Consider the following 16,587-nt stretch of genomic DNA (forward strand, 5'->3'; position numbering starts at 1 on the left):
AGACATTTCATTATCCAAATCAGCATAAAGTGATTGTACAAAATCCCTCAGGAACTGAAGTGGCCCTCTTTTCACTTTTAAAACTATGCTTTGACTGATAGAAAGTCTGTCTTATTTAACATCATCTAACAAGACCCCCTCAAGTATATCTCTCTTCCTTGACACAGTTATATATAATCTAGAGCATTATAAAATGTCTCCCTGATCTAAACTAGCAACATGACTTGATTCATCATTCACTTTAAATTAATGAGATTATTTGTTCAAGTGATGTTATTAATGGATTGTATAATATCCATCAGATAAAGTATGAATGGTGTTGAAAGCAAGCAAATTAAGTCATCACAGGCCTTGAAAAGCAATGACTGTGGGCTGCCATGATAGTCTGATTTGTAGGAAATTTAGACTTAAATAATGGCTCAGACTGAGTTATCCTACTATTATTTTTTGTGTGAAATAAATCTGTGAAACCAACAAAGACCAGCCAAATGTACAAATTTGAACTTCTAATGAATACAATGACATTTAAAATCTCGAAGGTCACCCTCATAACTTTAAAGTCATTCCACTAAAGTCAAAAACAATTTTTAAATATTTGGAGAAAGGACCAAGTGATGTCATTAGTACATACTGGCCAGAGGCAAAAGGTAAAGGGAAAAAGGCAGAGATGTGCCATATTTTATTATAACCTATAATTAATTGTAGGCTTTTCTTATTAAAAGCACTCAACAATCACTTAAAAAATTGTCACCCATAAGGTAGTGTCTTCACATTGCCACACATCTTATATAACTTTAATAACAAATACCGTGTTGAATCATTAAAACATCTTTTCTCATGTATCTGTGTGTGTCTGTGTTTCTCAGAAAAAGAAATCTACAGAAAAATGATAGCTTTCATTCATATGGCAGCATAATTTATAACTTCATTACCTCTTTGGATTTTAAAACTCTCCTGTGAAAGTTGATAAGAAGAGTATTATTTTCCCATTGTACAAATGAATAAAGACAGTACGAGACAGGTCCAAAATCACCTGGTATTTGGACTAAAAATCCAGGGATCTTTCATTGAGCTTTGCTCTCCCTTTGTCTGCCCTTTGGGTGGTAGGAAGGGCAGAAATGTCATCTCCCTTTAAAGAGGAAACTAAAAATGCAATGGCAGAAACAGCAATGACCCCTGATGAGGAAAAAGCTCCTGACAAAATTCTGACTGGTATCTTGATTTAGTAAAAGCACTGCTCAGAGCAAAAGGATCTAAAACTTATACAATGTTTAATTTCCTTGTCAAAATTACAGAATCAGAGAGTTGAACCTGATTCTTTGTGTATAAGGATAAAATATGAGCTGAGATTAATGCTAAATCATGAGCTAGCATTAAACCATATTACATGTCTACATGCACACACACACACATATATATATAGATAGATATTTTTTCCAAAGGGGTATTAACAAATCATACACCTTATCTTCAGAATAATACTTAAACACACTGCAAAACAGCATAGACCAAAAATGAGTCACCCAAGCCCCAGGGGTTTGATTTTATGACTGACTTAGGATGGATAATTAAAACAATAATAATTACAGAAATGAATCTGTTCTTTTTGACCAAAAAGACCTATCTGCTAAGAACCAGGTCCAGATCACTTTGACTTACACATGTAAATTTTATAATACCACTACCTTGCTTTGATGTAGTCTTTTAATTTTTCAGCAGGCTTTTCACATGCTAATACACACTGTTGTGCTTCTGTTATTTTTAATGAGAAAATCTTCCTCTTCCTGTCTCCAGGCCTCACCTTGTGAAGTCTGTCATTTCCATCATGATCATACACATCTGCTTGGCCAGCACAATGATATCATTGCCGCTGTCGTCCCATTTGGCCACTTCAGCATCCAGCTTGCTTTTCTCTTGGTGGAATATCTCCACCTGCTCAGCTATTTTTGCCTTCTCCTCTTGCGGTAGTTGTGCCATGATGGCCTGTGTGGGTTACAGAAAAAGTGTGACTAATGGTGACAAAGAAGCACAGACAGGAGGGTGACACTGCCTCCAGTTAATGGCAAAGCCAGACCCTGACAAGGATGATAGGCTGCCCCACCATTCTGGAAAGTACTTTTTCTCCAGCCCCAAGAATGCAAAAGCACAGACTGGTAAGGTCCCCACATTCCCTGTCCCTGTTCCAACATACAAAAAAAATAAGAGATCCAAAGGTACGTGCACATTGACAGTAACGGAACTTCTTTGTCGCTATGATGACATATGTTTGTTCAAAAGAATCTATTCCTGACGATTTTTATATTTGGTCTTGGGAAACTTTTACCAGATGAAAGAATGCACCTCTTTCAACACTGAAATCTGTTCAGAAAAAAGAAAACAGGCCTCTGTTGCTGGGAAGGAAAAGAATTTTAAAGAATATCTGAGCATCCCAAGTGGGGTGGGGAGATGTCCTGTGAGTGTTAATGAAGCCATTCATGGTTAGATGCCAAACAAAAATCCCTTATGCAGGGCACATCAGGGATGGCATACCTATTCCCAGTCCTCCTGTATGGAAATCCTGGGTCGAACATGGGTCCCTGGAGAGCCTATGAGTATGTACAGGGAAGCTGTGATGGGATAAAATTTAGGATTAAGAAGCAAAGATTGATTTTCAATAGCTGCAAGGTAAGGGAATGTAGAAAAGGAAAAACTACAGTTGATTCTCACTGTTCACAGATTTTTTATTTGCAAATTTGCCTACTCTCTAAAATCTATTTGAAATCCCCAAATCAATATTTGTGGTGCTTTCAGACATTCACAGACATATGCAGAGATGCCAAAGTTTTGAGTCATCGACAACCATGTTCCCAGATGAGGCCGAACAAGGGTTTCTCTGCTTTCTTGTTTCAGCTTTCATACCATAAAGAAGCATCCTTTCTGCAATCTATTTAGTACCACATTTTCCACATATTTGCACTTTTTATTGGTGGTTTTGCTGTCTAACTTGGCCCCCAATACTAGTGCTGAAATGCTGTCTTGTGTCTCTAAGCACAAAAAGGCTGCGATGTGCCTAATGGAGAAAATACATGTATTAGATGAACTTCGTTCAGGCATGACTTTTAGTGCTCCCAGCTGTGAGCTCAATGTTCATGAACCAAAACTATCTAATAAGGTATCTAAACAGAAACACTCATTAAACAAGATTACATATTGATGGGTTGAAGGAAATATTAAGACTAGCAGCTCTCAGGAAGCTAACCCTGTATTTCCCCTAGGAGCAATGATTCCGTAGTTGCTAATTAAGCGTTCATGGTGACTTTACAGAACATAAGGGCCGTGAATAAAGAGAATCAACTGTATTTGTTAGATGCTATTTATGTAGCAGGCACTGAATGAAATGTTTGACATCACCTCAATGCATCCTCAAAGAACCATTTACAACCTGCTTCACTGAAAGGACCACGTGGATCAGTGTGTCAGCACTGATATCCCTCTCATTCTGGGATGCACGTATTCTCCAGAAGAGCATGATTTGGGGTACCGACAGCTGTTGCAAAGGACAAGTAAATAGCACAAAAAAACCTTCTTTCTATATTGTAAAGTTCCTCCCAATGTGAGTGAATTGTTTAAAGGAGAGGTAGGTAGCTGGTATCTAATGGAAATATCAGTGGATATAAGCTCAGAAAAACTGGGCTCAACCTGGCTCTGTAACTGACTTGGGTTAAGGCCTCATTGCTACTGGATCACATCCTTAACGTTCTATAATATAAGAATAGTAAACAATTACCTCAAAATGTTATGGTGGACAGAAAATGAAATAATAAATGTAAAATGAAAGTAAGCATGTGTGGGATTATTGTTAACATTATATTATCGTTATTTCTGTATGAGTTTTCTTCTAGCTGCTTCTCTAGCTTATTACTTAGTTGCCATCAAAGAGAAGGGATGGGCTCAGAGACTATGTGACTCTCTATAAATAGAAGATTGACATGATTCCTTGAACACAGACATGTATACTGGGTACTGTACTAAAAGGCTTATGAATGGCAAAAATTTAATCTACTTAATTATTCTACAAGATTAATACTATTATTACCCTTATTTTATTAATGATGATACCAAGATCCAGGGAAGTTAATTAAATTCTGAATATTACACAACTAATGAGCTATAAGAATAGGATTCAAACCCAGGTGAGCTAACACCATACTTAACCATTGTGCACAATGGGATCACCATGAAGGACCATGCAGGTTAGACACTGCCCAGTGGTCCCAGCCCAGTGGGGCAAAGATCACTAAAACTCTAGGCTCTGTCCACCAGGCTGAGCATCCTAGACAAGCCTTCATCTGCCCAGGGTAAAGGGGTGCCTTTGTCTGATTTGCATAAAGTGTCCTTGAACCAGCAGCTTCCCAGATGCTACATCTTACTAATAGACAGCCATGTCTATGAAATCCCATGCATGCATGTGTGTGACTTTATACAAATAGCATGTGAGTGTGTGTGTATGATGTATGTATATACTTATGTAGATCAATATGTGTGTGTGTGTATACAAAAACTATAATCCATATTTTAAAAGCCAGACTTGTGCAAATACAATAAAGTATTAAAATACTAATATTTGAAAAATATTTTACAGTACTTTTAAAGATAGCTAATATACAAAAGAGCTTGTTATAAACTCACATATGCAATATCATAGTAACTGCAAGGCAGCTAGCTTTTCCAATACCTTTGAGATAGGTTGGGATTTACAGAAGTTTCCTGAAACATCCCTGTCTGATGTTCTAATGCTGTCTTAGATTCATCTGTCCTCCTCATACAAAATTGATAATCATGTTTTACTTAAGCCTCACAAGTCCTAACCCGCATCATTTAAAGCATCCATTAGGTGCTTCTCTGTAAAAGAATCTATAAAACTACCTGACAGACCTCCATACTCTACATTCAATCTCCAGATTCTAGCAATAAACCTGTCATTGTTCCAAAAGGGTTAATTTATGCATTAAAGGGTGTACACGTGTCTATCAACTGTATCACTTGAGTTTCACATTGTGCCGTTTAGCATTTGAATGTTAACTCCCTTGCTCTAACTCTCTAATTTCGAGTAATGTCCTACCTCCGAGTTCTCTTTGAGCTTCCTGAGGGTGGAGTCCCCAGCATCCTGCACAGTGTAGAAGCTAAATACATATCTCTTGATTGACTGCTTACCCATTTTTCCTCACTGCATCAACATAGTTTGAGAGAAGTTAACAGAACTGACATACGTTTCATAAGGGCACAATTCCAAAGAAAAACTGGCTCCTTAAAGCAGATTTGTGTAAGAAGATGTTATTTTGACTCTAGGTGTGCTCCGCCCGCATAATGCACTTAATGGTGTGTGATTTGGGTGTAAGAGTCGTTATATTTGCTTCTGCTTATATAGCTATTGATGAAGTAAAGTTGTTTCCTAAATATTATTAAAATTCTCTTAGCTTTTAAAAATTCATAATTGACCTTTTCTGAAACTGAAATTTAAAAAAAGGTTATCTATAAACAGTAGATCACAAACTGTGAAATTTGCAAGTTAATCAAATTAAAATTCAACACATGAGTTTTAATTAGGTCTTATCAATGTAACTCAGCAGTTTGAAATGTTAACACATTAAAGCCGTTCTAGCTAGGAAAAAAAAAATTAGAGGCTGGCTACATTCAAATCAAGTTGAATACAAAATATATGACATGCAATTGTTCATTCCCTCAAACTAAGGAAACATGAGAAAAATGATTTTCATGATGAAAGGGAAAGACAACAAATCAGCTTTTCTGTTTGTGTCATGTGATCACCTGGGGCGGTCTGAGATTTTTGGCTGCTTTCTGTGTAGCTAAGCACAGCTGTCCAGATTGTTGATCTGGGGCCCCAAGTCAGTGGCATCAGAGACTTGAATTCACAAAGTTTTCTAACCACCCTGTTCCATGCTCCTAGCCTTTCCTTTGAACATCCAACCACTTTTTTGTGATTGTTTTAAACTTTATTTATTAAATGAAAGTGCAAATCACTGACGCAAGCCAATGACCACTCAGCCCAGAATCTTTTTCTTCAATCTAAATCTCAAAGAGCTTTTTTCCACTCTCAAAAGGATTATTTTTTCCAATCCCAAGATGAAAAATGACTTTTAAAGTCCATGGACCTCCAAACTGATATGTTAGTTTCTTAAACACAGAGCAAGAGTCTTACATTTTAAGGCTTTAAGTACATAAATGTTTATAAATAATGATTTAAAAGGTTAAAATGTAATGTGCCCATTTCTACTCACTTGGTTTTAAAGCAGGATAATAAGCATAAGTAATTAAGGAGTGGGTGACTTTTACCTGTCTCAGGCTGTGAAGTGAATTGGAAAATTGAGGTTCTTGTCTCATTAATTCAAATTAAAACTTTCACGATGGTCTGAATTATCTAGCTCTTTCAGGTTAAATTATTGGTCAGTCTTCTAATGAATGACTACCTTGTGCTACAAGCATCATCATCATCTTCTTCATTAACCTTAACATTATGTAATAACTCGTGATACATTTCATCATGCATTTCTCCTAATGACATTATGAAGTAAGATGCTGTATATATATATTACACACACACACACACACACACACACACACACACACACACACACACACGGGGACGAGGCAGGGACAGGTTAAGAAAGTTACCCCAAAGCCTCACAGCTTGGCCAAGTTCATACTTAAAATCAGGTTTGTGTGACTCCAAACAATATATTTTATCATGAAGGTTAAATGCCCAAGAGTTGTTGCTGATCAATTTTAACTATGTCAGCTTGTGAGGAAAGAGTTTATAAGATGTCATGTTTAGGAACAAAGGGCCTGATCATTTCTATATTTCATCAGATCAGGGTATGATTTTTCTCATTCATTCTCTCTCTCTCTCTCTTTCTCATAAAGTATTGTAGACAAGCAGCAGACAGGAACACATAAAGGAAACAAACATTCACTCTAATTTCAGAATTTGAGAGCAATGTTGGAGTGGGTACTAAATTCTTTTCTCCCACCATAATCTCCTCTTAGATTAATTTACCATTTTCAGAGAAGAATTTCTCTGAATGAGAACACAAAGTAACAGGAGAGAACAGGCTGCTGGAAAGAGCAACTGCCTCTGTCAGAGACAACTTTTGCCTCCTTCACAATTTCGACCAAGTTAACACACTTCTCTGGTCAAAAGTTCGACCATCTGTCATCTCATCAATTCAGTGCACCCTCTTATTTTCAATTTACAGCCATAATTCTATGTCTCTGATTTGTCATCATATAATTATAGGCTTAAATAGGCTGACTCAATAACTAATGCTGCCTGCTGCAAGTTACTCACACAGACCTCATGAGAGATCGCAAAGACAAATCAGCAAGTGCTGGATTACAGGGGTACTTTGTTCTTATTATCCTGGCCCATGTTCATCACTCATGCTGAAAAATCTTTTGAAAAAGACTATTATTGTCTTTTCACCCACTGGGTGAAGAAATAATAAATGATGTAGAGAGGTGCCATCTGACTTTTGTTTCCAGCCATCATAACAGACTTGATGTCTAACGTAATGGAAGTATAATGGGGCTGTATTCTTCCTTGTAAAAAATGAGGCTAATCATACCATTTTGACAAGATGGTAATTAAAAGATTATAAGATAAAGGTTTTACAATATGCCTTAGTCTTTGAGAAAACAAGTCAATGGATACTTGGGCTGTATCAATACTAAGTTGCAGTCAGTCAATTAAATTGACTTTGAATTGATTAATGTTTGGGTGAATTACTCAAACTTGCCCTTTGTCATTGACATAAAAATGCTGGTTTTAGTTAATTTTGAAGATGAATTGACTTGACCTGATGCATTAGTTTAGCGTTATGCCAGCATAAGCTCAGAGGACTCTCAGCTTAACTTCCCTGTTTTCAACATTTTAGGGGGAGTAAATAGAGTCTACAAGGTATTTTTTAAAGTAGGGAGCTTCATACTCTTTTGTGCACTTTTCTACTGTCACCAGCCTGTGATTAGAAGAGATTTCTCTGCCAAAGGATGACAAGTCATCCCTTATTGAGCACTTAATATATGTCAAGTATTTTGCTCATTATTTTAATATATTAAGTAATTAGAACCTCAGAAGAATCTTATCAAACAAGTCTATTATTTACATTTTACAGATGATAGGACTGAAGCTCTGAGAAATTAAGCAGCATGTAACAGCATAGTCCCCACTCTACTCTTCACAATTCAAAACCAAGTCTGTCTGAAATCAAAGCCAATGCATCTTCAATGCTCTGGCTTTTACTCTCACATTACCCCTATCAATGTCCATATACATCTTCTGTATTATTTAGTTGTTGGATGAGAGTATCAGGAGAAATAAGATTTTAAGTACAAAGACTTTCTTGACTCAACATAAAGCTTAGTCTTTGATTGACTATTTCCTACTCTTCTTTCACAATTCCTAAGCCAGTGTGAACTTCCTAGGGTTTCTTAACCCTATGCTAAATTACCATCTCTTTCTCATACTTCCTATTCATTTTCTTTTAAGTGAAACTTAACAAAGAAAATTAGAATATCTAATTCTCAGTTATACTATACTTTGATTATTTTTGCCCTATGGAAACTGAGCCTTTAAAGGGAGGAGAATCTCGCCCTCTCGCAATCCCTAGGAATTTTATCTCCTTCCACCTGCCTTGATTACCAACATCTTACCCTCAAGGAGCTACAGCTAATAAGATTGGTCAGATTCCAGAATCTTCTGTGGAAGACTTGTGTTGGTGGACAATGTCACAGAGTGTTCGAAGGTGTTCAAATGTCAGCCAGAGTGGTGATCTTTCTGTTGCTTCTTGCTCCACACCTTAAGCTGGTATGTTTCTCGTATGTCTCTGTAATTTCTTTTTCAATCACATGGTAGACAGATCTGGGGCTACTGCCCTGGCCATAGATAGGTATTGGGGGAAAAAACGTTCTCTCTCTACTCTGATGGCCTTGAACGAATTTCAAAATATGTGGTATTGTTTATCAGAGACCCTAGGCCAGAGTATGGAGCAACAATAGGCCCACAAGTAACAAAGTAGTACTCTAATTCTCCATTTGTGGTTTCTTTTGTGTGGTTCAGAAAGTTGGAGACTTCAAGTAGAACCATGGTGTCTGTGCCAAAGTAAGATCTGAGCATTCCTGTATCCCCTGGTCACTGAATCATCTAATCATGACCCCCAACCCCCAACAAATCCACCATACACATAAGTTTTGCTGTAATGTGGCTGCTATGTTTTGAGTTATGGAAAGAGAATGGAATTAGAAGGAATCAGAATCAGTGGTGGTCACTTCCAATGTGTAAAATGTGAATTGCTAGAAACAACCCCAGATGAGGCACAGATTTCTGAGCCATGAATCTCTGGGATTCCAGGTCCCTGGAAATCAGAAATTCCCTCAAACCAATTTGGTGAACACAGCCCCTGTGCACCAAACCAAAGTCCTGGATGTCCACTCACCCGTGCACTCTGCCCTGCAATGAGCTGGTCATCCTCTGTCTGAACACTTGTCCGGCTACGTACATCATAATCTTCTTGCTCAAAGTCTGAATCGTCCTCTAGTTCTTCTGGGGTCTAAAAATACAGAGGAAAAGAGAAAAATCAGCATACAGATCTCCCTCGACTTACAATGGGGTTAAGTCCCAATAAACCCACTGTAAGTTGAAAATATCATGTCAGAAATGCATTCAATACATTAACCTATAGAACATCATAGCTTAGCCTAACGTACATCAAACGTGCTCAGAACACTTACATTAGCCTACAGTTGTGCAAAATCATCTAACACAAAGCCTCTTTTATAATAAAGTGTGGACTACCTCATGTCATTTATTGAATACTCTATTGAAAGTGAAAAACAGAATGGTTGTCTGGGTACAGAATGATTGTAAGTGGATTGGTTGTGGCTTGGCTAACTGGGAGCTGCGGCCTCTGTGCCTATACAGTAGTAATGGATAACATGCTTTAAGTGCCTTCCATATGCCTATCACTTTTCTAAGTGCTTTACATACATTAACTCACACAGTTTTCTTGACAGTCCTATGATGTAGACACGATCTTCTCCATTTTACACATAAGGAAACTGAGACATGAGAGGATATACCTTGTTCAGAGTCTTCTAGGGCAGGCAGTTTGACTCATGTACTTGAAACTACCATGCCGTGTTAATTCTAAGAGGATAAATACAGGAGGTGGCAAGGACAGTGCAGGAAGGGAAAACAGTGCATTAGTGTGACATTCTCTGCTCAACTGTCTTTAGCCAGAAAGCTGATGGTCACCCACAACCTGCCTCCTGGTACATAGGAGCACCACCTCTCAGGGCTCTGTCTTTCAAAAGGAAGGAACAGATCACAGGCAACACTGATGATGCAGTTGCCCATTTCCCAACTAAAAGGGCATATTTTAATTAATTTTTCTACCTCAGTGTAATTAACCAGGTGTGGTTATTGATGAAGTCTTGAGATTGGTCAGACAGGCATAAAATGGGGTCCTTGGTGCCAATATCACATTATGCTTAGTAATTTTCCGAGCTTTAGCATATCCCTCTTGTTTTCCTTCTCTCTCACATCAACCTTATTAATATTTACTCAGTCATCTACAGATGTTCAATATTCTTTCATAGGAATATTAAAAGAAAGAGGTTTTTTTCCCATGTTTTATTAACTCAGGCATGGGTGGGGTGGGCAAACCCTGGTTCACATAACTGGTAGTGTTTTCATTGTGGACAGAGACAAGAATCTCTGTTCATTTCTCACTTTTCTGGAGTGTGTCGAGGAACAGTTACAGCAAGTTGGTAAATTCTGCTGACAGATGAGATGACAAGATTGTAGACACTTTTCATCATTAGTTTTTGAAAAGGACAGAGAAAAATAAAATGGAAAACCTCACTCAACAGAAAAAACAGAAAAAAGGAGAAAATGACAGTACCTATAGTACTGTGTCCAAACATTGCAGTGATTTGCACATTCAGTAGATGAGTCAATGGCAAATGCAACCTGGCAGCCTAAGGCTCATAATGATGAGCTTGTATTCAAGCAGCTACAGCTCAGGAGCCAAAATACAATTTAAAAATGGCATTATTTCATTTTTTTTATATATAACTGATTCACTTTGCTGTATACCTGAAACTAACACAACATTGTAAATCAACTATACTCCCATAAAAATTTTAAAAACAATAAAATAAAAATGAAAAAAAAATAACCTGGATATGGACCCAGGGGACCTGAACATTTGGGGCCTAACTCTGCCGCTGATAGGCTGTGTGTCTTTCACAAGCTACTTAGAGCTTTTCTACCTCCTCACTCATAAAATGGAGATAATAACTGCTACTTGCCCTGCCTGCCTCACTGGATTCTAGGATCAAATATATATGAAAATGCCTGGTAAACAATAAAAGTAAACTAAAATAATAAGTGATAGTGATCATTATTATGCTTAATAATAAAATATACACCTAGTAAACAATAGCTACAATCATCATCATCATCATAGCAATCATTTTTTACTAACCACTATGGGTCAGGCATTCAGCTAAAGGATTTAATACTTACAATGACCTAATGAAATAAATTTAATCCCCATTTTATAGATGTACAAACAGGTTCAGAGCTGTTAGGTAAATTTTCCAAGGCACCACACCTAGCAAGTCGAGGGTTCCAGTGCTTTTAACCATCACAAATACCACCAGACAAATGGATGAGATTAAAATATTTTCTTGTGCCTAAACCGTGCAGCAAACCCATCCAAGCCACCCATATACATAGTTCTGTGCATGTGAAGTTTCCTAATTTCATGTAATTGTGTCTCCTATCCATGCTGTTATTTTTTTTTAACTTATTCATTTTGAGTGTTAATTTCTGAGTGGTCAAGGACCTCCACAAATTAAAGGAGACATGGAAAAATATTGATGGCCTGCAAATGGGCCGGAGATAATTAGACTTGTATCATTAGATAGTGTCATAGGGTAAAAGGAATAGAAAAAATGTGCAATTCACTGGACTGGAGGCTGGAGAGTGAAGGTCAAACCTCTCAATTCTGTCCTTATGTGCTCTCAGGGAAGGCCTTTTTATAAAAATAAAGAACCACTTTGAGCTACCCTTGGTTCCATGGTTCTACTAATAAAGTATTTGGCCTGTAAAATATCTCCCTTTTAAGATAATTCTATCCGATTAATGTGTGCATATTACAGAAGCCCAAGTATATCATGTGACTTTTCCAGGGTCACACCACATGTCAGCTGCAATACAAGATCAATCTACCTGCCTCAGTTTCCCAATCAAATGCTCAATCTTCTCTACAACAGCTTCTGTAAAGAAGCAAAATGAGAAAAAGCCGAATAATTTACAGTCATTTCACCAGGACATGTGAAAAATGTAGTAAGGACAATTTAAATGAACAGCTCAAATGTAAATGTGTTTCATTGGGAGCAAAAAGATGACACAATTTGGCAACTGCAACAGGAGAGTTTGGGGGATGCATGAAGAAGGATTTCCCAACAGATCTCCAATCACTGGAATGGATTGGAAGTTAGAAAGCAGAATTAAAGATTTCCTAAAGCCAATACAGAACAAAATCTCCCTCATCAGGACTGATTGGCCACTGGCATCTCTATTCTGTATTACTCAGGAGACTTCCTAACTTAGCTCCTTTTTTCTGCCCTTACACCACACTTCCTATTCTCACCAGTATAACCAGGATGTTCCACTTAAGCTCTAACTCAGATCATGTTATTGTCCTGCTCAGAAAACTTCAATGGCTCCCATCTCTGATTCAATAGGGTTCTTAGGCCACATGTGCCATTCTCTCTGCCTGGAACATACTTCCCCTAATACTCTTTTTTTTTTTTTGCGGTACAAGGGCCTCTCACTGTTGTGGCCTCTCCCGTTGTGGAGCACAGGCTCCGGACGCGCAGGCTCAGCGGCCAAGGCTCACGGGCCCAGCTGCTCTGCGGCACGTGCGATCTTCCCGGACCGGGGCACGAACCCGTGTCCCCTGCATCGGCAGGTGGACTCTCAACCACTGCGCCACCAGGGAAGCCCCCTAACACTCTTATGGCTTGTTTCCTCCTCCTTCTCCAAGTATCTTTCCAAACGTCACCCAGTGGCCACCCTTCATAAAACCCACACCCATCCTGTGCTCTCTCCCCTTTATACTGCCTTGGTTTTCACATTAACTAGTATGTTATATCTACTTGTTTGTTCTCTGTCTCCCACCAAAGGAATATAAATTCTTTGAGGACTGGAACCTTTCTTATTTTGTTCACCTCTGTATTCAGGGCACTTCCAACAGTAGGACATCTAGTAAGAATTCAATAAATGAATTAAGTCATTAAATGAATGAATGACTAAGATTCAATTACCAAAAATTTTAAAAAATCATACTAAGTTATTTTTAATTGAGTTAAGGAAACAAAACTAGGAATGTTATGGGACCATGTTGATAACAGCAATCTATTATAGGTAAATCAGTTTTGTCACATAAGTTGTTTCTAAAGTCTCTTCAACGCTTTATTTTCTAGCTATGACAAATATTCTGACTCCAATCTTTGCAGTTTTGATAATATTGCTGACTAATTTAACAAATTCTATCTCATTAATTGATTGTATGAAGATAAATTTCATCCAGAAGTTTGAGGAAGGGAAATATTTCTTGGGAACATACTAAGGCCAGGTCTATACTAGTACTTTATAGCTGCAGTAATATTTGTCCCATTTACAGATAAGCAAACTGAGGCATAGAGAAGGAAATTAGCATGCCAACCACCCCAAAATAGTTAAGCCATAGGTTCCCAAACTTTATTGCTTCAAACATTGTCTCAGTAATTTTTTCATGGTGTCTCTAGGCTAAGAAACAAAAGAAAACTAATGGTTCTGCTTCTTAAGCAGTTAGATCATAAAAATGGATTAAGTTGATTGGCCCTAACAATTTAGTGCCTGTTGCATACTGCATTACTTCTCAAACCTTGGAATACAGTTGAACATCCATTGAGCTTGTTTTTTATCACAGCAACCACCAGAAACCCTGCATCACAAATACATGATAGGATCAATATATGATCAAAAGGAATGTACCAACCTAATATTTAAACTGTGAGCCACCTTCAGCTACTATGTCACACAGTATCTGAGAGATGTTTATGTGTTTCCCTTGACATTTTAAAATATCTTGCAATGCTCCAGGGCATCTTCATGACCATTTTGGGAGGTGTGAAGTTAAGCTATAGAATCTTATCTGAACCCTGTCCTAAGCCCTATTGTTTCTCTTCCCTGCTTTCAAAAGTTTCATATGCAACCAAATTAATGGGTTTCAATTACAAAAGTTCAATGTACAGATATCATTTTTTGTCGTGGTTATTCTATGAGAAGCAACTACTGTTTTGTTGAATACAGATATTCTGACACCAAGATATTACCACCTTCTATGCTACTTTAATTTCCAATATTAAATGTTTAACTCCTTGTGTCTTAAATATACACTTGTTCCTCCTTATTTGCAGATTCTTTATTTGTGAATTTGCCTACTCACCAAAGTTTCTCATAATCCCTAAATCAATACTTTTGTAGTTATTCACAAGCATGTGTGTGCAATGTGGCAAAAACTTTGAGTCACTCAACGTGCAAATTTCCAGCTGAGGTCATACAGCACAATGTTCTGCTTTCTTATTTCAGCTCTTGTACTGTAAACAAGTATCCTTTTTGCAGTCTATTTAGTGCCACATTTTTGCATTTTTGTGCTTTTTGTTATTTCCCTGCTTAAAATGGCTTTCAAGTGTATGTGCTGAGGTGCTGTTTAGCATTCCTAAGTGCAAGAAGGTTGTGATGCACCTTCCAGAGAAAATGCATTGGTTAGATAAGCTTCCTTCAGGCCTGAGTTATAGTGTGGTTGGCCATGAGTTCAATGTACATGTATCAACAATATATATTAAATAAAGTGTCTTTAAACAAAAACATAAAACAATCTAATATATTGAGCAGTTGATGAAATTGTGACCAGAGGCTCACAGGAACCTAACCCTGAATTCCCCCTAGAAGCAGTGTTTCAGTATTCTTTAATTCAGGGTTCACTGAATATAACTACTGCAAATAATGAGAATCAAATATATGTTGGTGTGCCAGATTTGTCTATCCATTTGTTAAACTACCATATTAGGGTAATCAGAAAACTCCTATGTAGCTGATAGATCACCAAAGACAAGCCTTGGCAAGAAGCAAACAAAAAACTGTTTTATGGAACAGAGGGAGAGTTGACCTGCTCCCAAAGAGAAGTAGGAACCTGAAAGGTGAGGTTGGAATATAGGAAGGACAAGCTTTGTATGCTTCAGAGGGTTGTCTGGAGCTGGCCTGGAGTGCCTACATACTAACGTCACCATTAAATATGTATTGATTGCTCAGAGGCAAGGTGATGGAGAATTTGACCTTTCAAGGTCCTTTCTGCATTTATTTTTGGGAAAAAAATTCTTATTTTTCCAAAGCATAATCAATACTTTGAGAGGAAGGAGGCATGGCCAGTTTTGCTGAGAAAGAGCTCTACTTGTCTTACTGTCTTTCTTCCTGACTTAGTGTAATGATTTTTTTTTTAAGTGGACCTAACCATCATACACAGAAAGCAAACCAAGAATTTAAGCACAAAATAAAGCCATTCTGGTGCTGAATGGAGAATGATTTTTAAAATAACAATTTGTACATACTGTACATTTCTCCCTTCCTAAGTTTTAAGTGGTGTGAAATCCATCTGATCAAATCACTTAAAATGTCAAGATGGAGGAATGACACTTCATGTAACAAAGATATGGCATTTTTATCTAAAATTATGGTTTATTACAGCTCGTGAATGAATAAATGAATGATGGCTATAAACTTCCTCAGCCTCCCAGCTGAATGGTTGTCACAAAAATGTGACGGCTAACAAAGCAGAAAAATGACAAAAGAGGGAATATGTCTTGAGAATTATAGTGGAATTTAGTGCCAAATGCTTTGAAAACATAACTCTCATGGTCTATTACTTTATTTCACAAGTTAGTATATAATGGGAAAAATGATATAATTTGTTACAGGCTTAAAACATTGAGTATCCTTCCTTTACTTCTCCTCCAGTTCTCATACCTTTTCTCTCTGTCAGTTTCCCATCTGCATAGTTATCTCTTTTTCTTTCCCCCAACACACACAGTATTAAGCACTGTGCCAGACAATGCAACACAGTGAAGGGAAAATAAAAAATACAGTCTTTGCTTTCCAAACTTTCAGTCTAAAGAAGGTAATAGACATTAAAAGAAATAGTGTAACGATTATGATCACAAGCAGAAAGAGTTATAGGTAGCTAAAGAATAGGGTCAGTATTTTTGAGGGAGAAAATTTAGGGAAAGAAGATTTGAGCCAGGTCTTGAAAGATGGTAAGAGTTTGACAGATCTAAAATGCGGGAAGTTAGAAGAACAGGAAATATATTTGACAGTCTCCAAAGTCCAAAGTTGAACTCCACATTGTTACGTATAACTAGTATTGTCTGATACAACTTATGCAATGTGTAGGTGTGTGTTATAGAGAGAGAACAATAAATCAC

The 16,587-nt window shown here is 37.4% G+C and overlaps 1 protein-coding gene across 2 annotated transcripts in view; it reads right to left on the reverse strand.

Moving 5' to 3' along the window:
• Positions 1-16,587, reverse strand: part of CTNNA2 (catenin alpha 2) — a 1,189,124-nt gene that overhangs the window by 63,098 nt on the left and 1,109,439 nt on the right. For both annotated transcript variants that reach the window (XM_067704543.1, XM_067704544.1), the window contains exons 14-15: positions 9,489-9,602; positions 1,802-1,983 (exon numbers count right to left, since the gene is read on the reverse strand). In XM_067704543.1, the coding sequence (XP_067560644.1) occupies positions 1,802-1,983; positions 9,489-9,602 (296 nt within the window). The remainder of the gene's footprint in view (positions 1-1,801; positions 1,984-9,488; positions 9,603-16,587) is intronic.

Source organism: Pseudorca crassidens, chromosome 14, assembly GCF_039906515.1.
Source record: "Pseudorca crassidens isolate mPseCra1 chromosome 14, mPseCra1.hap1, whole genome shotgun sequence".
NCBI classification, from domain to species: Eukaryota; Metazoa; Chordata; class Mammalia; order Artiodactyla; family Delphinidae; genus Pseudorca; species Pseudorca crassidens.